This window comes from Danio aesculapii, chromosome 22 (assembly GCF_903798145.1).
Source record: "Danio aesculapii chromosome 22, fDanAes4.1, whole genome shotgun sequence".
Classification (NCBI taxonomy): Eukaryota; Metazoa; Chordata; class Actinopteri; order Cypriniformes; family Danionidae; genus Danio; species Danio aesculapii.
The window spans coordinates 1458978-1482097 of NC_079456.1; the positions used below are offsets into that span (position 1 = coordinate 1458978).

Here is a 23120-nt window from a genome sequence, read left to right on the forward strand (position 1 = left end):
ACATCAAAACACTACAGAAGGAGGAGGAGGAGATGTGGAGGAGACTAGTGCTACACACAGGAGCAGTTTGAGGAGGACAAACACCTGACGAATAAAGCCTCAAATACAACATCTCAACAGTGGATTTAGCATTGGAAACCAGAGTATAACCAGAATAATGCACTACAGGCTGTTGAATGATTAGGAAAAAATAATTTTTTGCATATAAATGTGTGCATGTGTGTGTGTGTGTGTGTGTGTGTCACCTTGCAGGCGACCCGATGAGGACAGAATTTTCCGAATCCGAGCGGAGGCTGTATTCTCCTCAGCAGCGTCACCACGTCTAAGTGTTTAATGCGGCCCCTGCAGAACAACACATTACTGAGACTCCTCTACGGTCTTTCTGCACTGGAATAAAATGATGAACGAGGTAATGGAGACTTTTGACAGTTGTCGTTTTTTCTCAATGGAAGTTTATACAGTATTTCCCAGCTGAAAGTAATGAGTTGTTGTCTCACAATTTTGATTTAAGGTCTTTGCACACTGAAATCTGCATTTTTTTCGTATTCAAATCAGAAACATTTGTCCCGCACACAATCCTTGCACACAGAGTTTGATGCGTAGTAGTTAATCCATTGTGAAATAATTTGCAAAAGAATACACCATGTAGTCTTGGAGTAGTGAAGAGGATTTAGTTGTCTTCTCCCTGCTTAACAAGAGAAAATGAGAGGAAATATTGGGTTCATCTCATCCTTAGATTGCGGAGAGAGGAAGGAGATCAGATCTTTATATTATCCCCACACATTCAGCATTTACTTCAGGATGTCCACGACTCAGTTTCGTTCTTTGCTAGCGATACTGGAAGCACATATTAAAATAGAAGACCACCAGTTTCTGTCATTTGATTCTGAACGGAGACTGGCAGCTGGTCTAAGGGATGGAGGCACAGACAGACACATGCTATGAGGCACACACACACACCTTTTGCTTGTATGGTGACCAGGAATTGCCAAACACCTCTTAAAATTCCTTTTCAGATGCAAAAATGGAAAAAATCGAACCTGATTAAATTTTTTTGGATTTAAATGTAAAGTTTTGGAGGCAGTGGGTCAATACAATTGATGTAACATTAGGTCACATGAATGTTTTAATGTGCGAAAATCATGGACAGTTTTTGGATTCAGTGTGCAGTAACCTTTTTTGACTAGTTTTATTTATGAATTTACACAATTTTGACTTATTTTAAATTCTCATTTTAAAAGGGAACAATTACACCCCTTTTCACAAGATGCGTCTCTGCTGTCTCTAGAGTGTGTGTGATGTGATAATAATAGGACACTAATAATGTTTTATAACTCTCTGAAACTGACCTTTTTAGGCTTTGATCCTAATTGTGGCGTTTTGGTGACTGTCGCTTTAAATGCAAATGAGATTCTGTTCTTTTCAGAAGAGGGCGGAGCTACAGACGGCTGTGATTCTAAAACAAGACTAATGTACTATGCTAATGAGGCAGATATGCCTCATTAAACACTTATAAAAGGGATTTTTGCATAATAGTTCCCCTTTAAATCTCACAGTTTTGACTTAAATTAAATTCAGTTTTTAAATGTAAAAAAATAATACTAAAATACTAAACTAAAATACATTTTTTCCTAACAATTTCACGAGTCAGACTTGCATTTTATATATATTTTTTATATATATATTTATATATATATTTTTTCCAATCATCCTGAAATCCAAATGGACAATATTTGCTTTCTTAAAACACATTCTTGGTATTAGAGTGCAAGTAAAATATGAAACGCAAAATTAGATTAAAACAATAAAACATTCTTCACCTTTCCTCACCTTTAAAAATTATCAGTCTCTATTTTTTGTAAAAATAAAAGTAAATTTTCCCCTCATTGAATAAAATTGTGGATGTACGCTTGTAAAATGTGTTGTGGTTGTCATTTCCCATTCATTTTAAAGCTGTGTACAGTAGTGTAGTTTGTCTTACGTGGCCTCGGGGTCGTATTCAGCCCAGATCTTCTTAAACTCGTCTAAATGTTGTGGACCCAGAATCGACCAATCGCGGGTCAGATAGTCAAAGTTGTCCATGATCACAGCGACAAACAAGTTTATGATCTGCAGGTGAGCACATTCAGCATTCAAGATTACTTTTGTGCACAATAACATTTGTAGTCAGTAATAAAAATTTTTAGATTACACATTTATGCTAATGTGATCTATCTACCTTTGGATTACATTTAGATTACTTTTAGGCTAGTGTAATTTGACTATTTTTAGAATGCATTTGGATTACTTTATGGTAGTGTAATCTGACTACTTTTGGATTGCATTTAGATTACTTTCATAGTATTGTAATCTGACTACTTTTAGATTAAATTTAGGTTACCTTTCTGGTAGTGTAATCTGACCTACCTTTGGATTACATTTAGATAACTTTTCTGGTAGTGCAATCGGACTACTTTTGGATTATATTTAGATTACCTTTATGGTAGAGTAATCTGACCTACTTTTGGATTACATTTAGATTACTTTTATTGTTGTGTAATCTGACTATTTTTGGATTACATTTAGATTACTTTAGTATAATTGACTACTTTTGGAATATATTTAAATTACTTTCATGGTAGCATAATCTGACTAGCTTTGAATTACATTTTGATTACTTTTATGGTAGTGTAATCTGACTAGCTTTGAATTACATTTTGATTACTTTTATGGTAGTGTAATAAGACTACTTTTGGATTATATTTAGATTACATTTATGGTAGAGTAATCTGACCTACTTTTGGATTACATTTAGATCACTTTTATTGTAGTGTAATCTGACTATTTTTGGATTACATTTAGATTACTTTAGTATAATTGGCTACTTTTGGATTACATTTAGATTACTTTTTCATAGAGTCATTTGACCACATTTGGATTACATTTAGATTACTTTTATCGTAGTATTATCTGACTACTTTTGGATTACATTTAGATTACTTTTATGTTAGTGTAATCTACTTGATTTCTGGATCTTCATTATGTAATCCAGATTACACATAATCCATTATTACCCAGCATCTGTACATGTGTAAAACGATACTCACTAGAAAAGCACAGAGCATGTAAAAGCTCATGAAGTACAGGATGGCGAATCCAGATCCGCATGTGTACTCCTCTCCGGGCAGATATTCTGATTTTGGGTCACAGCGCTGACCATATAAACAACCCAACATGATCTCATGCCAGCCTTCACCTGTGGCACACCTGTAAACACACACCAGACTTTACTGGACTGTAAAAAGCTAAAACGTCAACAGATTAAACCTAAAACAACTAATGTAGTTTTCATTAATAAATTAAGTTGAAAAAATGTCATTCTTTAAGGTGTAACAAGCTGAAGTAACATAATTAAGTTGATCCAGTTTTATTTTTTTAAGTGTAGAGATGCATCAATCGATGGGAAAGAAATCTGAATTGTACTTTATTGTGCCAGATGCGCATTCGTTAACTGGTATTTTTTCTTAATTACTAAATTCAGCTGATTTATTTTCTAGACTTGCATACAAACTGCATTGCATTGGATTTTATATAAAGATGTGGCGTTTTACTCTTGTGGTTTGAATCTTGTGATATTTTTAAGACTAAATATAAAAAAGACTGTTGCAATAACTTCTGTCATAATTATAAAAGACTTCATCAGACCCCAGCTATAACAATAAGGATGTAGAGAAATTATATCATAACTTAATCACTTTTTGAACACTGTTATAGGCGCCACCTACTGGAAATCATTGAATTTGCACCTTTGTTCAGTCTGTCTACTGTTTTTGTTTCGTACAGGTTATGTAGCAGAATTTCACAAAGCTAAAGTCAAATCATTATGTTTTAGTTACGTTTAGAAATTACGTAAAAGTGTTTAATAAAAAAATAGCAGTTAATAAAACATACAGTCGGTGCAATAGCCTAGTGGTTAGCGCATCGACATATGGTGCAGTAGCACGTCAGGGCGTCGCGAGTTTGAATCCCGGCTCGAGGACATTTCCCTACCCCCTCTCTCTCTCCAACTTCGCTTCCTGTCCTGAATACTGTCCTATCTAATAAAGGCAAAATGGCCAAAAATAAATATTTTTATTTAAAAAAATAAAAATAAAAACATACAAAAATTTTCTGATATTTATTGGAATCAACCATTTTGTTGGTATAAAAAATTAGCCATGATACATCATGATCGGTGCATCTTTACAAACTTTCTTATTATCGAATTTATTAAAGTGTTCGCACTTCTATGGTAGAGTGTTCTGACAAGTTTTGGATTACATTTAGATTACTTTTATGATAACATAATTGGACGACTTTTGGATTACATTTAGATTACTTTTATGATAGTGTAATCTGACTACTTTTGGATTACATTTAGATTACTTTTATGATAGTGTAATCTGACTACTTTTGGATTACATTTAGATTACTTTTATGATAGTGTAATCTGACCACTTTTGGATTACATTTAGATTACTTTTATGCTAGTGCAATCTGACCACTTTTGGATTACATTTAGATTACTTTTACAATAGCATAATCAGACTATTCGATTACATTTAGATTACTTTTACCATAGCATAATCTGACTACTGTTGGATTACACTTAGATTACTTTTAAGGTAGCATAATCTGACTACTTTTGGATTAAATTTAGATTACTTCCATGGTGGTGTAATCTGACTACTTTTGGATTAAATTGAGATTACTTCCATGGTAGTGTAATCTGACTACTTTTGGATTAAATTTAGACTACCTTTATGGTAATGTAGTCTGACTATTTTTGGATTACATTTAGATTACTTTGATGATACATCATGATTGGTGCATCTCCAGTCTTTGCAAACGTTCTTATAAATGAATTCAGCAAAGCGTTTGCACTTCATACCGGAACAGCAGTAAAACGGCTTGAGGAAATGTCTGGAAGTTGTTGTTACGGTTGATTATGGTGCCATCTAGTAACGCAATTTTGCCAAACACCTGACAGAAGAAGACAGCCATGTTATTATGTAGTGTAACATTGAATAAATCATAATTATTGTGCATATTTTACCTGCATCCCAATGACGGCGTATATGAAGAAGAGCATAACGATGAGGAGAGCCACGTATGGCAAAGCCTGAAAAACACACCAGCTTTTAAAATACATTTCAATCATGCGCATTTTGTTAAAATTAGACATTTTCCTCCTTAGCATTCGTCAGTATATTCATATAATCAATATAACATGAATAATAGCAGTTTATAAGATCATTTTTCTATTAAAAGTGTATAGGGTCACTACTGACCTGAGATATATATAATGAATATATATAACGAATCCTAATCAATCTTAATGACGTTATAGCCAAATCCGCATCATTTGATGAAGTTTGCATCATTTATTAAGTCATATTTTTGTTTATATCTGTGAAGCAACTTTATAAAGAACTAAAATATATAAAGTTGAGTTGCCGATCAGTCCCTCAGCACAGTTTAAGACATCTCCATTATATTATAAAGATGCAGCAGTTTATTTAACCTGGAATGATTTGATGAAGGTCCACAGCAGGTTACGAATGCCTTCAAAGCGGTTGAGGAGTTTCACCAAACGCATGACGCGGAAGAGCCGGAAGAGTGTGATGGAAACACTCATATTCTCCGAGTCCTGACGAACAAACAGGGTGATAAACACCAGTGTACATGCTTTTCTTATTGTGAAAACTTTTATTAAGTCTCCACTTACTGCTATAGCCTGCATTGGATTTACTTCCTGAAAGGAAAGAGAGTATACAGTTGAAGTCACAATTATTCTTTGTCTAATATTTCCCAAATGATGTTGAACAGATTCAGGAATTTCTCACAGTATTTTCACTAATATTAGTTCTTCTGGAGAAAGTCTTATTTGATTTATTTCAGCTAGAATAAAAGCAGTTCTTAATTGTTTTAAAGCCATTTTAAGGTCCATATTATTAGCCCCCTTCAGCAATATTAGTGTTGGATTGTCTCCAGAACAAACCACTGTTATACAATGACTTGCCTAATTACCCTAACTTTACCCTAATTACCCTAGTGAAGCCTTTAAATGTCACTTTAAGCTGAATACTAGTGTCTTGAAGAATATCTAGGTGAATAATTCTGTCTTCAACTGTATGTTTGCAATTAATTATTTATAAATACACTTTTTTTGTAACTAAACAGGCAAAGATGCTTAATAAATATGTAAAAGAGCATTAATGTGTGTGTATATTTACAGAGCAGCCGGTGAGGCAGTAGAGTCCGCCCTGAGCAGCGAGAGCCGTCTGGAGGAACACAAAATACAGAAAAGAGGAATAAATACACCCATCGGGAGTCACTGAGAACAGTAGAACAGGTAAAGTCCACTATTTTTTACTGTACTTATGAAAAAGTTTGTGAAACTTACATCAATTTCACTGAGTATTACGTCAACAATACTGCCGACCACGATTACGAAGTCAAAGACGTTCCAAGGGTCTCCGAAGTACCCCTATGAGAGAACGATTTAGGGCTGTATCTGTGCAGTGTGTACTTTTATATACATATACACACACACACACACACACACACACACACAAAAACATGTATATACTTATATATTTACAAATTTACATATATATTTGTATTTATATTATTGCTTTTAAAAATTAAACACAATCAATTATAAAATAAAGTTTTTGTATATATTTTTTCTTAACTATTTCAACACATATAGTTAAAATATTTACATATATATTTGTGTGTATGTATGTATATATGTGTATATATACATACAGTATATATGTATGTGTGTGTGTATGTATATGAGTGTATATATATATATATATATATATATATATATATATATATATATATATATATATATATATATATATATATATATATATATATATATATATATATATATACATATATACTCACACACACACACACACAAATAACAAAAACAAATATATAGGAAGCATGTACATTTCTATATCAGTTAAAATATCTAAATGTTTTATATATAAGTATAAACACATTTTTTTTGAATATATGCATCTGCATTTATAAACATAATTATATACAGTACACAGAAATATTATGTTTATCGTTTACCGTCACTGTTCAGCAGCTAATCATGTCAGAAATATCAGAGGTATTTTCAGAAGTTGTGTCTCACCTTTGCTTTGAATGCGCCAAGTTTGAGGATCATTTCCACCGTGAACAGTACAGTGAAGATGACGTTCAGCTTGTCTGCCAGATCAGTGATGTGATCAGACTGCTTACAGTGCTGAAGGACGGATAGATTACAGATTCAATGCATAAAATGGCTTTAATTTCTATATTTGTACCTTGTACCTGTTATTGCAACCCTTAAGACTTCTTTAAGTCCTTTAACTAAATATTTCAAGTGAGTTTAAAGCATTCGGTCACAAGATATCATAACATTACAAAGATTACAATAACAAAGATGAACTGTTTTAACTGAATTGCTTATATAATGAAGACTATACCCTGATATTTTACATTTAATTGTTAGATTTCTATACCTGACTACTGTTAGACTCCACTGAAATTTAATTTCATTGTTTATTTCATTTGTATCGTTGCTCTATTGAATGTATCTACGCTCGTAAGTAGTTTTATTATATTTTATGCAGCTGCAATGCCCCTCAAATCATCCCAATCAAGCTGAAATAGGAATTCTTTATAAATAGGCCAATGGAGCCTATTACTTTACAATCCTGTTTGCTGAAATATTGACAGAAAAACTCCACGATGGTGTTATCAAGACCTTCAGAAAAAGAAAAACAAAAGTGTAAGACCAAGAGCGGCTGCGGAGAGAGGAGAGAATCCTGTCAGATTTACTGTCCTTCCCACACACACACTGCATTTGTCACAATCACCAGCTATCTAATACTGGCAGATCGTTGGTAAACACACAGATCACCCACGGACTACAAATCTTCCAGTTCCTGTCATGCACCGCTTACCCACACCTGTTCCTGATTCCACTGATCAGCCAGAGGATCATTAAGGACTGATTACAAGGACTATATACACAGCAAACACACACACACGCTTCATTGCTGAGTCTTGTAAACTGAATTGTGAACATTGCGACGTGTTTTCCTTTGCCATGTTTTGACCCTCACCTTGTTGGTTTGTTTATTTACGTTGCCTGCTGCCTGCCTTTTGACCATCTGCCTGTTTATTGACCATGACTCTGGATTTGCCTGCATACATCGGTTTACCCCTGTGTTGACCATTGCTTGCATGTTTATTCCTAATAAACCTGCATTTGGATCCGCAACTCCTTTGCCAGCGTCCACTTCACATTACAGCATTACACACATCTCACACAAGCGCTCATTTGTCTTTTTGTCATTTGATGCAAAGATATTTATTAAAAAAATAAAAATCTAAATATTAAAAACCTTCAAGGATTTAAGATGACGGTTAAACACATCATAACAGTCTTGTGGAAAGGCTCTGTTGAACAGATTTGTACTAATTGTACTCGCAATGGTGCAAATTAAATATCGCAATGCTTCATTGTTTCCAGTATGGTGCGGCTCTTAAATGTACGGCTGTATTTTCATACCTGCATCCCGAGACACATGGTGTTGAGCATGATGAGGAGGAACATCAGGTACTCGAAGTAGCAGGAGGTGACGATGTACCAGACCTGGTACTGATAGGGGTTTTTGGGGATGTAGCACCTCAGGGGTCGAGCTTTGAGGGCGTACTGGACACACTGACGCTAGCCAAGACCACAGAACAACACATTATACAGCATTTGGTTTAAAATACACCATTTTCATTTAAAAGAAGACCTATTCAGCCCCTTTTTAAGATGTAAAATGCTTCTCTTCTGTCTCTAGTGTGTGTGTGTTTGAGTTTGAGCTGAGAATACCACACAGATAATGTTCTCCAGCTCTGTGAAACTGACCCTTTCAGGCTTTGATCCTAATTGTTGCGTTTTGGTGACTGTCGCTTTAAATGCAAATGAGATTGTGCTCCTTTTAAAAGAGGGCGGAGCTACAGATGCATATGCATAAGCATAGTGACAGATGTAAAACTGCAGAGTGTATGTTGTCAGTGCTGGTCAGGTGTGCATCTGTGCTTCTGTCAGTCTATGTCGCTCCTGTCGCTGTTCATCTAAAACTCCACATCTATAATCCTCTTAGTCTATGCTGACATTATCTTCAGCAGCTCAAACACTCTAATGGCTAATGGACAGACGGCTGCTTCTCACTCAGGGCTGCTGTTTATGCTAATGATGGAGAGAAATGCTTGACAAAACGTTACACTCTCATCAGCAATGAATATTCTGGCTTTCAGATTTTTAATATTATTATTTATTTTAAGAGCTGCTGAGTCTGTTTAAATTGGGATGCACGTGTTTCTCATCCTGTAAATCGTGGCTCATGATAGGTAAGACGCAGCACAGTATTGTAATGGATTACCTGGTTTTTGTCCAGTTCGCAGTTCTTGTACTCCTGCTCGCCCTGTTCCTGGAAGGTGACGATGACGAAGCCTACAAAGATGTTCATCATGAAGAAGGCGATGAGGATCAGGTAGACGATGAAGAAGATGGAAATCTCGATGTGGTTGTTGTAAACAGGGCCCATGTTTTCCAGATTCGAGTCGATGGCTTTGTAGAGCAAGCTGCGGGTACAGGTACAGTTAGGAGAGTATATATGTGTACAAGACACTAGTATTCAGCTTAAAGTGAGATTTAAAGGCTTCACTAGGGTAATTAGGGTAAAGTTAGGGTAATTAGGCAAGTCATTGTGTAATGATGGTTTGTTCTGAAGACACTCGAAAAAAATTAGCTTAAAGGGGCTAATACTGTTGACCTTAAAATGTTGTTTAAAAAATTTAAATCTGCTTTTATTCTAGCTGAAATAAAACAATAATAATAATAATATTAATAATAATAATAATGCACTTTATTTAAAGCTGCCTTTCATGACCCTCAAGGTCACTGTAAAGGACAGCTAGAACAATCAGTTCAAATAAAAACACAATAAAAGTCAATAAAATGCAATATAAACTTTTATAAAACAACATAAAATACCCGGAGAGCAGCGGCAGCATTGATGCGCCAGCGTTCACTCTACCTGAAGGCCTACAATAACCATGCTATCCGAACCGTGCCCAGACCCGTTTTAAAATCAGACTTTCTCCAGAAGAACAAATATTATCAGACATACTGTGAAAATGTCCTTGCTCTGTTAAACATCATTTAGGAAATATTTGTATAATATGCACAATATTATATATGTGCATATACATTAGTCAGTACTGAAGCCAAATCTGGAGCTCATCTAACAAAATAACTCACGATAACGCTCCAAAAACTAGTACAGCCAAATTTATATGGGATAGAAAAATAATAAATACAAATTTTAAAAACAGGAAAAATCAAGAGAAGAAATTTTTTAGGTTGTCATTTTTGCAATATTTTGCTTGAATTTAATTGTACTATCTTTCCATTTCTAAAGATGTTCAGTAACTAAGATGTTATTTTATTAAATATATCTGTTTAATAGATCTGTTTTGTTTAAATGCACTAAAATCCACTATTTTATATTCACTGAGAAATGGATAAACATATTCATTTTTAAAATGGGCTGTACTCAATTATGCTGAGCACAAATAATTTAGAACGTTACGCAGATGCACTCCCATACAAATCATCCCAAACTGTGAATTAATTATGAATTCTTTCCAAATGCAGTCGTCTTGCGAAATTATGTTTCTATCACAATATATATTGCAGAAATCTAAATATCGCAAGGTCAGTTTCTCCAATATCGTACAGCCCTACCTCATACAATAATATATCTAATAAAATACAGAAAACATGACTTTACAAACAGCACTGCAGATAAATTATAGCAAAATTGGCATATTATTCAATAATATTTCTGAAATGGATATAAAATTTAACAAATATATATATATACAGCTGAAGTCAAAATTATTCGCCCCCTTTGAATTTTCTTTTTTAAATATTTCCCAAATTATGTTGGAGAAAGGAGAAAGTCTTATTTGTTTTATTTCGGCTAGAATAAAAGCAGTTTTAAATTTTTTGAACACCATTTTAGGATCAATATTATTAGCCCCTTTAAGCTATATATTTTTGATAGTCTTCAGAACAAACCACTGTTCTACAATGACTTGCCTAATTACCCTAACTTTACCCTAATTACCCTAGTGAAGCCTTTAAATCTCACTTTAAGCTCAACCATCGTTATACAATAACTTGCCTAATTCCCCTAACCTGCCTAGTTAACCTAATTACCCTAGTTAAGCCTTTAAATGTCACTTTAAGCTGTATAGAAGTGTCTTGAAGAATATCTAGTCTAATATTATTTACTGTCATCATGACAAAGAGAAAATAAATCAGTTATTAGAGATGAGTTATTAACAGTGTTATGATTAGAAACGTGTTGAAGAAAAATCTGCTCTGTTAAACAGAAATTGGGGGAAAAAAATAAACAGGGGGGCTAATAATTCTGACCTTAACTGTATGTAAATAAATAAACTCAATGACTGGCTAAAAAAGTATGCGCTGCAAAACAAATGTTTCTAGACAGAATATCTAAAAATTACAGTGGCTGAGAGAGCTTAACGCGCTGCAGTTTAAGAAAGCACATGCGATAACAAAAAACACCAGCAAATAAAGAAACGATCTTCATCAATTTGACAGCACACGTGTTGCAAATTGGTCACAACACAAACAACTGAAGAAACGTGCAGCAAATTGGTCACAACACTTGCAGATATCCACGTAACACAATGCAAATGTTTCAAGGGGACCCAAAACCATGACGGGCCCTGCTTAGATATGTTATTATGCCGTGAATGTTGCTCAGTGAAGTGATTGGTGGTCTTTTAATAGTGAGTGGTTTTTCGTTTATTTTAATATCCTAATTATACGACATAATAACACAGCTTTCTTAAATTGCAGCACGATAAGCTCTCTCGGCCATCGCAAAAATTCTTAAACCAAGAAGCAATTTCTTCTGAAATAACGAGTCAAAATGAAGTGAGTTTTGACTTTAAGCTAGAAAAATAATCTGCCAATGGGGGAAGAGAAATAATCGTGTGTTTCCTTTGGACAGAAGATTATTTTAGGCAGATTTCTTTGCGTTCAGATTCCTCGTGGGCCTACTAATCACATTACATTTGTAACTAACTGACCGGAAGCACAGTGTTAATTAAATACGTACTCCGGCCATCCCTCGAACGTGGACACGGTGAAGAGAGCCAGCATGCCGTTCAGAACGTTGTCGAAGTTCAGGTCGCTGTTCATCCACAAGCGTTGACTGACCACCATATCATGAAGAGCGTCTTCCTGATGTTGAATGAACGTTCCCCTGAGAGCATCACCAAAGCACAGGAGAATAAAGGACATTTGGAGACTTTAACGTTGTGGAGATTAAGACAAAATACAATGAAGGTTCAACCATACTGGCATTCCTCCGCCGTCATTTTCAGCGGGTCTGTGCAGTATAGGAATTTCCCCTGCCAAACACAAACAAAACAACACATTAAAGGGTTGATTCACACAAAAATGATCAATTCAGTTATTAATTCATCTTCCTAATGTCGTGTCAATCCCCTGAGAGCTTCGCTCATCGTCAAAAAGAAGATATTTTAGATGAAATCCTGGAGCTCTCTCATCCTCCAAAGACAGCAAGGGTCCCGAGATGCTCAAAGTCCAGAAAAGACCAAAACAGCCTCAACACATTCAGTGTGTCAGCTGTAATTATACCAACCCAGGCTCATTCTGAAAACATAGTCCCGAGGACGTTTCTGGAGACCACGAAATATGTACCAGGAGGTACGTATTTTTGCAGTTTTTGGTTTTCGCGAATCCGCGAGAGGCTGCTGTTTGCGCCTTTTTGGCTTCTCGGACGTCTCCCGCAAGTTCCGTTCGCGCCCGCGTTGTTCTCGCGTAAACCCACCAGAGGCCGCTGTCGAACGAACGTCTGTCTGTCCGACTGGCTGGCTCCTCCTTCCCTGAACCCAATCGATTTTACAGATTGACCCGCCCGCCCTAAACCCAACCAACGATTTACAAAAGCAGTCCAGAAAAAGAAAAGCCACTTTTTTTTTTCCACGTTTTCGGATTTTAACACACTCTCACCCTGTTATGAACCTCTTCGCTTAATTTCTTGGATTCTGTTTAAGTCTTAGCTGATTTATGGAACCGCTCTGGACAAACTGGTTTTGGCGGGAAAGCCCTCCACACGAAGGTAATCGGTCAGCCGGCAAGCGCTGAAAAGAACGGCATCATACCGCCCCGTATTGTTCGCTTAAAAAACGAAATGCAGCCATACGTACCTCCGGCTACATAATTCACAGTCTCCAGAAACGTCCACGGGACTACGTTTTCAGAATGAGCCTGGGTTGAATCATATGGTTAGATTTTGCTGTGTTTGGCGTAACCGTTCTTGAGTGACTCGCCAATGTATAACCAAAGATTTTATGGGGAGAAGGCTTTATTGAAGACAGTGAGTAGTGCATCGATGTTAACCCATCGGTCTTCATTTAACTTAACCCAAAGTACTGTCTTAAAAGTACTTCATAACAAAATGAAATGACCCCCCCCCCCCCCCCCCGGAGATTACCCGATTGGTTTAGTTGGGTCACAACTCTTGAGATCCTGAAGGCCATTTGGTTCGCACCTTTTCAGATGCAGATACTTTTTTGCATATAAATCAAGCCCTACAACACTATCAATACCAATCTATCTTGAACAACTTTATGTGGTAAAAAACGTCCCTGTTTATCCGCATCAGATTACGATGCACATTTACTATGAGCAATACAACATTTGGCTCCAGTTTACTTTAAAGGGGACATGTTATACAAAAATCACTTTTATGTGTGGTTTAAACCCAGTTGTGTGTCAGCAGTGTGTGAATATCTTCAGCCTCAAATGATCAACATGTATTAACTGCATTGTTTCTAATCAGACTTGATCAAAACAGTCTGCAGGAACACTTTGATTGACATTCTCCCTTTGTACGTGCCATCAGAGGGGGAAAGCCCCGCCCACTAGTGCCCATCTCTCCCTCATTAGCATAAACAGCAGTCCTGAGTGAGAAGCAGCCGTCTGTCCATTAGCCATTAGAGTGTTTGAGCTGCTGAAGATAATGTCAGCATAGACTAAGAGGATTATAGATGTGGAGACTTTGGTCTTTTTCTGGACTCGGGACCCTTGCTGTCTATTATGTATGAGAGAGCTCCAGGATTTCATCTAAACTATCTTCATTTGTGTTCAGAAGAACGAAGGTCTCAGGGGGTTAAAACAACATGAGGGAGAGTAATTAATAACAGAATATTCATTATTTTGTTGAACTAATTCTTTAGGTGCAGATACAAGTAAGTTGACGTGTCTGTGTGACCTCCCTGACCTTGAAAAGTTGGACGCCGATGCAGGCGAACATGAAATCCAGGAGCATGGTGACTAAAACGATGTTGCCGATGGTCTTGATGGCCACGAACACACACTGGACCACATGCTGAGTGAAAGCAGAGACAGAAATGGATGAACAGAGGATTAACATTTCTGTTGTAGCAATCCCTAATATGTAAGAGAACTCACTTTGAGGCCTTTGGCTCGATTTATAGCTCTTAAAGGCCTCAATACTCTCAAGACCCTCAAGATCTTCACTACTGAGATGGCACTTGATCTGCAGGGAAATTTCAGGACTGTGGAACAGGTTGAAGTACAGTGGAACAGTACAGTACAGTATGATTTCCTACAATTAGGCTTGTGTTTCCACTATCTATGACCTTATTCTGCAATGCGCAAGTGTGCTCATTTTTGCGACTGTTTGAGAACTTCTGAATCAGTCGGAAGTGTTATTTTGGATGCAATAAATTGTAATTTATCGGAAATTGAGAAATGCAACAAAATTATAACCCTCTTCTTTGTGTTCCCACTTTACTTGAATTGTTTGTTTGGTTTCGTCACTTCAATTTTGATCCTTGCGTTCTGATTGGTTGCTGAAGAACCAATCAGAATGGTCTCTTTTGTCAACGCCAGACTCTACATGTTGAATCGGGCAAAATCGTACATTATTCTGGTGTACCTTTTACTTTTTGTAAGGCTTCTACACAAATACTATGAATCAGACCCCTGCTCTTTACAGAAGTGTGGCAAAAAAGTGGTACTTTTTTTTTGTTTACGGAAATAAATCCACACCATATTGTACTGTACCAAACCCTACCACTCAGTGAGCCATAAGTCTGCTCTATGTGTCAACACAAGACTGGACTGTTTTGAAATCTCACTCCATTCCCATGGACAGCAGCGAGACGCCGACCACAATCAGGTCCAGGATGTTGAAGGAGTTTCGGCAGAAAGAGCCCTTGTGTAGGAACGCACCGTACGTGGTCATCTGCAAGAGACGGAGTACTCAACAACTCACAGAACACAAAACTAGCTTCGCAGAACACACACCAAACACACCATCCCCACCTTCAGCACAATCTCTGCAGTAAAGACTGAAGTGAAGACATAATCAGCGTAGGCCAGGACCTGCAGAGGACAGCATGATGTTGAAGGCAATGGCAGGTGAAGACAAAGAATATAGATATTACAATTGACCTTATTCTGCAATGCGGAAGTGCGCTTGTTTTAGTACTTCCAATTCATTTACCTATGGGAGAAATGACTAGGAATAGTAAACGGCCAAACTACTCACTCTACAAACAGGTGTGTTTATGAGTATACATAAAAAGTAGAATAATATAAGAAGAAAAGATCATTTTTCTAACATCAAACAGCAAAACAAGCTGTTTTTAAACATAACAATCATTGGAAGGGAACGAGAGTGCAAGTCTGGAGTCAGAAATATTCCAAAGGCTGCTCCCGCATGAATGCCAAGAACAAGGTCAATAGTTTTAAATGAGGGAAAGTGTAACAGTCAATATGGCGAATGAAGCCCCGGCTACTAGTACAGCAGCCAATCATCAATCAATATAGACTGAGGATTCTCAGACTGAGGGGAGGGGGTCGGTGCAGATGTGTGTTTAAGACAGTTTCTGCAGCTTCAATATGAATCCTCTGGGGTCGACAAATGCACTGGAATCTCAGTGAATACTGAAATATATCCACATGAAGCTTGAAATCTCTAAAGCTTGAATCAAACCAACCACACTTGAAAACAAATGTATTTGGTTTTGTAATCTGTATGAAATGAAGGCGAGGTACAGTCAAATGCAGATCACATGACAGCAACTACTCAAACGCCCACAAACATGTAAACAAAGGGTCGCCGTCATTTTGGGAGGAGATTTCCCATTTAGACTATGTTGGGAATTACTTCAGAGGACATGTGGGATCAGATGAGGCAATATTCAGAGGATGAGAATGTGAAACACGGCCGTAAATGAGGTTGTTGCCTAATCTCTTTCCCTTTAAGTGCGCATTAGCTTGGACAACCTGAAAAAAATGTAGCTTTTGTTTGATTTTAACGTTTAGAAATGAAGCAAGTTATGAAATTTAATGATACGCTTAGCAAATAATTTTGGAGAGTTTTGATGTTTCCCCATTTAAACAGAACGCCTGAGAGGACTTTCAAAGATGGCCGTTGAGTGACATGACTTGCCTTGATGGAACTTTGGTTGAGATGAGTGTGTTTTAGAGATCTTATACCTGGTTCCTGAAGGACATGGGGTCAATGGGATCCTCCGCAGCCAGAGAGATACTGCTGAGCAGGATGAAGAGGAGGATGATGTTGGTGAAGGTTGTGGCGTTTATGATCCGATGGCAGAGTTTGCGGAACCTGAGCAGAGAAAACCACAAGAAACTTCCACTTGGCATCGTTTTTGAAGCTGTCAGTGTCTTTACTTTATAATCCAATGGACTAAACCCAGTCACACTTCAGAAATGCACATTGGCTGTCTAGAGATATGGAGTGATTGAAAGTTTCTGGTGCAAAGAGAGATGTTTTTTCCTGAAGAAGCATCCTTGTCGAAATTAACAGCAAGTGCCAAGGTAACCTAATGAACTGTATATCAGTGTGATGTAAAAGCAGGAATGTTTTTGTACTTGTTCTGTGGGCCGAAGATGAAGAAAGCACTGGCCTCCGGCATGGGCACCTCTGTCTCCTTCAGCTGCAGGTCTGCCATTGGTCGAGGCCGAGGACTGAGCGGGATCTCTGGCTCCTCCTCCTCATCATCACCTGCCCAACAGGTGAAATACAAAAAGTCACTGACACACACCATGTGCTAAGAACACGTGATGCAACAAGTTTCCAGCGACAAGCAATTTGACTGTCTGCACAAACAACATTTAAACACCAGCCACTGTATGCACTCACAATTAAGCGGTGAAGGCTTTTAATCTAATGTGTGCATGTAACGGAGGCCAGCTATTAGGTCAGCTAGTAAGACAGTCGCTGGACGCCATGGTTTTTAGCCTCCTTGTTAGAGCAACCGACTCCCATGTGGAAGGTCGCCGGTTCGATACCAGCCCAGAGCGGGTTGGGTGGCATAGGACCGGCGGGGTTACATACACATATTAAATCTCTTTAACATTATTAATAGGCCACTGAGTGACTGATGTTTTTGGTTTGCAGTAAATCCCAGCTCTGACTTTCATTTTCAAACCATCTAGTTATTTTATTTAAGATCTGAGGTGAACTATCTGCTTCTGCTTTCAGTAGCATGCCAATAAATCTCACATAAAACGGTGTTAAAACTCACATTGGGAGCATTTAACACTGGATAAAGCCCATAATCAGTACCTGAGGGTGATCATTATTATAGTAGTTTATGCTGTTGTTCCCCTGCAACATCGCAGAAATGGAAAGCCTTTATAAATAGAAATCAATAATTCATTCATTCGTTTTCCTTCGGCTTAGGCTCTATTTCAGAGGTCGCCACAGCGGAATGAACCACTAACTATTCCAGCATATGTTTTACGCAGCGGATGCCCTCCAGCTGCAACCCAGTAATGGGAAAAACTTAAAAACACACACAAACACACACACACACACACTCATACACTACGACCAATTTAGTTAATCAATTCCCCTATAGCGCATGTGTTTGTGTAACAGAGGCCAGCTAGTAAGTGCTGTGCAGGTAAACCTCACTCCTCTGACCTCTAAAGGTGCTCTAGCGACAGACGCTAGGGGCCATGTATTTAGCCTCCTTGTTAGAGCAAACCATCTCCCATGCGGAAGGTTGCCGGTTCGATTCTAGCTTGGAGCAGCTTGGGTGGTGTTGGACCGGTGGAGTTGCATTGGTGCCGTGACCCGGATGGGAGTGAGGTTTAGGGGGGTGAGTGTAACGGAGGCCAGCTAGTAAGTGCTGTGCAGGTAAACCTCACTCCTCTGACCTCTAAAGGTGCTCTAGCCACAGACGCTAGAGGCCATTGTCTTTAGTCTCCTTGTTAGAGCAACCGTCTCCCATGCGGAAGGTCGCCGGTTCGATCCCAGCTTGGAGCGGGTTGGGTGGTGTAGGACTGGCGGGGTTACATTTGGACTGTGGGGGAAACCGGAGCACCCGGAGGAAACCCACGCCAGCACGGGGAGAACATGCAAACTCCACACAGAAATGATCCAGCTGGGACTCGAACCAGCAACTTTCTCGCTTTGAGGCGACAGTGCTAACCACTGTGCCACCTAATTAGAAATCAATAAAAAATGATATTGTTTACCTGGGAAATCAGCAGGAGGAAATGGATCTTTGATCTCGTTCACATTTGATTCAAATTCGTCCACTTTTAGCTGCACAATAACAAAGACGCTCATCAGTCTGGGTAGTCATTAGCATTTTAACTTTATAGATTCTCAAACATCAATCCTTACATCAACCATCTTTTACAAACTTAAGGCCCCGGTACACTTCAGATGAATTTCTTTTTTATTTTTTTGAGGGCAAAAAGACGTTTGAAAGTGTTAATGCTGAGTTCAGACTGCATGATTTTAGCACTGATTTTGACTCGTCGACATGTTTCGAGAAATCACAGACAAATCTGTGCTCGTTCACGTGAGTAACAATCACACAGTGTGAACATCTAAGAGAAACACCAATGAGTCGCCGACGCCCATGAGATATTTGGCATGCTGAATATCTGGAGCTGTCGGCCATTCAAATCATGCCGTGTGAAATGTGTTCTGATTGAAAATAACATCGGCGATCAGCTACAGCCAATGAGAGAGCAGCATCCACTAGTGTGGGTATATCTGCAAGCTAGCGGGAGGTTGGTGGAGAAGTTAAAAGTGCTGCTTTTCAGTCTGTTTGGACCCAAGAAACGGAGGAAAAACTAGTGTAAATCTGGCAGGAGCAACACCACAACCGTGTCGACAAAGAAACAAGTTGAGGAGAAATTGCTAATTCCCTTTAAAAGCCAGGAGAGCAAAATAAATCCATTTTTACCCCACTAAGGCTTGTAGTTAATAACAGAGATGTACTACAAGATAAACTCCCGTTGTTTCCATGTCACTCGCATGTTGTGGGATGTAGTTTGCAGACCAAGTTGTTTCTATAGTTAAGTCATGCAGTGTGAAACCCCCTGTCTCACATCCATCTCGCACAACACAACACGCTAGCCCAGATAGTCATGCAGTGTGAAAACATCCGTAACGCCACTACTTTGAAAATCATGCAGTCTGAACTCGGCGGTAGTGACGGTATATTGTTTTCAAAACCTGTAATGCAGTAGGTGGAGTTGTAAAGGTGTATTACTAATCACAACAATGCGATTGCAAAATTGTCACGGACCAATGGCAGCTCAAGGATGATCTTCGTAGCTAAAACTAGGGACGGACGATACCAATATTTCTCTTTCTGATCCGATACAGAGTATTTCAAGACGATACTTTCAATATCGATACTTCAATTAAATATTTTATAATGAGTCTTTTAATCACCTTTAGTATTATTATTGTTAGATAAATATACATAATTACCTTATACGTTTATAAAAATTACAGAACATTATTTATTAAACTAATATTAGCTATATAACACCGTATATAGCGTAACGAAAATAATAAAGCACAAACCTTGTTTAATTAAAACGGAATCTACATTTCTTCCCTTTAGTTTTCTTTTTTATTCTGAAAAGATTTGACTGATCAATGGCAGAATAATATAGTTTCCATTCCTGATCCTATTTACGTAAATATTTATATATTATGCGGCGCTATTATTAGTACTATTATTAAGAATATTAAGGTGATCACTTATTATGAAAAAAAAAACAAAGAAAGGATCGATCCTTCAGTTGAGGGATTGCCGAAAATATCAATACTTCAGGATCGATTTTAAAATAAACTCACCCAAAGAGTTCGCTTTAGTGTTTGAAAAATATACCGGGTGCCTTTAGCGTGCTAGCATCAATATGATGTTGGTTGATTTATACTGTACAAAAGACAAAATACGCAGTTTTGTTGACCTTGGCTGTGGTGGGAATTCCATCAATCTTGGCTCTCTGCTCCGCTAGTTTCTTTGCTAGCAAGGCCTTTTCCTCCTCGCCCTTGTCAGGCAGGTTTTCCCTACAGCAAGAATAAACTAAACATCAGAGAAGTCTGTAAAAAATATAGGGTGTCATTCATATTTATGCAGAAGATATAAATATATACGATCACACAGTTCATTACGCTCAACTTCCACATGTATGAACTGAAACTCCGGTGTACTTGCAGCATTCCATTGGAAATGCATCATTTGATTTATACTTCTGTGTCGAGTGATCAGCGTGACCCACGGCGCATGCAGTGCATGTAGTCGAGCATTTATACTTCTGTGCGCTGTGTGTGTGTTGCTCTGCAATAATATTTCAGAAACACTAGCTGGCAGCAGGTGTTTATGTTCCTCTGTGTCGAGTTTGTTCGCTGGTGTTTTGTTTTTTCTGAACGCTTCCTTAATGTATATGTAGCTCAAACTCGCTCATTTTGAGGTGGAAACCGCCGGATGTGCAGCAACTTTAATGATAAGGTAAACACAAAACAAAAGTTTCCATCTAGAGCTCCTTCACGGGACTCCACACTTGTAAACACTCGCTCCATCGGGCTCGTGGCTCTCGGCACTGCCCACACTCATCATAGCTACCAATCACAGAGCTCGCGCTATGCATCGTTGCGACGTGTTGTTAAATTTTTTTGAGAGGTGCGAGTCAGCGTAGGCAAGAGCTCTGCGACCATGCGTAGGCTGTGCCGGAGCATACACATGCGCTTGACGAAGAAGTATAAACCAGCCTTTAGGAGAGACCACTTCGCTGAGAGTGACCAATGACTATTCAGTATCATGCAAATTACTAAATTCAGAAAGCCTTAAGATGGAGCGGTTGTGGGTGTGTTTTATGCAAATTACTTAATTCAGAAAGCCTTAAGATGGAGCGGTTGTGGGCGTGTTTTATGCAAATTACTAAATTTAGAAAGCCTTAAGATGGAGCGGTTGTGGGCGTGTGTTATGCAAATGACTAATCTTGGAAAGCCCTTAAATGGAGCTATTGTGGGCGTGTGTTATGCAAATTACTAACTTCAGAAGCCTTAAAATGGAGCTGTTTTGGGTGTGTATTATGCAAATGACTAATCTTGGAAGGCCTTTAAATGGAGCTATTGTGGGCGTGTGTTATGCAAATGACTAATCTCAGAAATCCCTTAAATGGAGCTGTTGTGGGCGTGTATTATGCAAATGACTAATCTTGGAAAGCCTTTAAATGGAGCTATTGTGGGCGTGTGTTATGCAAATGACTAATCTCAGAAATCCCTTAAATGGAGCTGTTGTGGGTGTGTGTTATTCAAATTACTAATCTTGGAAAGCCCTTAAATGTAGCTGCTGTGGGTGTGTATTATGTAAATTACTAACCTCAGAAAGCCCTTAAATGGAGCTGTTTTGGGTTTGTATTATGCAAATGACTAACTTCAGAAAGCCTTAAAATGGAGCAGTTGTGGGCGTGTGTTATGCAAATGACAAAATGTCGGAAAGCCTTTAAATGGAGCTGTTGTGGGTGTGTGTTATGCAAATTACTAATCTTGAAAAGTCCTTAAATTTAGCTGCTGTGGGTGTGTATTATGCAAATGACTTATCCTGAAAAAGCCCTTAAATGGAGCTGTTTTGGGCGTGTGTTATGCTACTTACTAATTTTGGAAAGCCCTTAAATGTAGCTGTTGTGGGTGTCTATTATGCAAATCACTAACCTCAGAAAGTCCTTAAATGTAGCTGTTCTGGGCGTGTATTATGCAAATCACTAACCTCATGCAGGCAGGTGGTCATTTGGAAGACTGTAAATTCACTATAAAAAGATAGTGTTGTGTAGTGTAGTGTAGAGCAACTAGTGTGTACGAAAGTGTTGCGAATTAGGTGGAAAGTTAAAATGTGCATATAAATACAAAATACCTATGCAATTATTAGTGAAAGAGACCCATTGTCCCTGCTATTTCACTATCGTCACTCACCTAAGAAGCCTTTTGCGCTTCTTCTCCTCTGCTTTCTCCTTCTGCGCAGAGGTCAGACTCTCTGCCTCGGCCAGGTTATCCACCGCTATTGCTAAAAACACATTCAGGAGGATGTCTGCAGTTCATCATTCAGGAAAATTAAAGTGAGTGAAATATTCATATCAGGTGAAAAACATCCTGTGAGTAAAATAGATCAAATGACACGGTCCCGGATAGAAATTTGATAAACGACAATATTTGCAAAGTACATAAATGACATACAAGTTCATTCAGGATAATTATAGTTTTGTTCTCAGGCCCTTCCTGAAAGTCGCACATGGATGAAGGATACAGTTCCCACAGATGAACAGAATGATGAAGTAAATGCTGACCAGGATTCCAGGTATGGCAGGACCTCCATGAGCCATGATGCCGTCGTACATGACGTAGTTCCAGCCTTCGCCCGTTAGGATCTATAGCAGAAATGATGAGATGCCAGAGCAGGACAGTCATTCAGTTTATTTTTATAATTAATTTATTTCACAACAAGGCACAATGTACACAATAATTAATGTTGTTCCACAAGCATCTCATTCACTACATATATGGATTAGACTTAATATGGAATTATGTAGTCGTTCGAGTAAAATCCTGTTCATTTCAGCCACGATTTGGTCATCTGCAGATAAATTCAGG

The 23120-nt window shown here is 38.0% G+C and overlaps 1 protein-coding gene across 2 annotated transcripts in view; it reads right to left on the reverse strand.

The window, feature by feature from the left end:
* LOC130215536 (dihydropyridine-sensitive L-type skeletal muscle calcium channel subunit alpha-1-like) overlaps positions 1 to 23120 on the reverse strand; it is a 64383-nt gene that overhangs the window by 9235 nt on the left and 32028 nt on the right. For both annotated transcript variants that reach the window (XM_056447362.1, XM_056447363.1), the window contains exons 13-36: positions 22777 to 22897; positions 22446 to 22560; positions 20441 to 20540; positions 18698 to 18767; positions 17084 to 17216; positions 16688 to 16817; positions 15509 to 15568; positions 15322 to 15428; positions 14630 to 14717; positions 14439 to 14546; positions 12488 to 12540; positions 12246 to 12392; positions 9471 to 9672; positions 8606 to 8764; positions 7181 to 7291; positions 6425 to 6508; positions 6255 to 6302; positions 5747 to 5773; positions 5543 to 5668; positions 5075 to 5140; positions 4910 to 5001; positions 3087 to 3246; positions 1982 to 2109; positions 246 to 342 (exon numbers count right to left, since the gene is read on the reverse strand). In XM_056447362.1, coding sequence (XP_056303337.1) covers positions 246 to 342; positions 1982 to 2109; positions 3087 to 3246; positions 4910 to 5001; positions 5075 to 5140; positions 5543 to 5668; positions 5747 to 5773; positions 6255 to 6302; positions 6425 to 6508; positions 7181 to 7291; positions 8606 to 8764; positions 9471 to 9672; positions 12246 to 12392; positions 12488 to 12540; positions 14439 to 14546; positions 14630 to 14717; positions 15322 to 15428; positions 15509 to 15568; positions 16688 to 16817; positions 17084 to 17216; positions 18698 to 18767; positions 20441 to 20540; positions 22446 to 22560; positions 22777 to 22897 — 2532 coding nt within the window. The remainder of the gene's footprint in view (positions 1 to 245; positions 343 to 1981; positions 2110 to 3086; positions 3247 to 4909; positions 5002 to 5074; positions 5141 to 5542; positions 5669 to 5746; positions 5774 to 6254; positions 6303 to 6424; positions 6509 to 7180; positions 7292 to 8605; positions 8765 to 9470; positions 9673 to 12245; positions 12393 to 12487; positions 12541 to 14438; positions 14547 to 14629; positions 14718 to 15321; positions 15429 to 15508; positions 15569 to 16687; positions 16818 to 17083; positions 17217 to 18697; positions 18768 to 20440; positions 20541 to 22445; positions 22561 to 22776; positions 22898 to 23120) is intronic.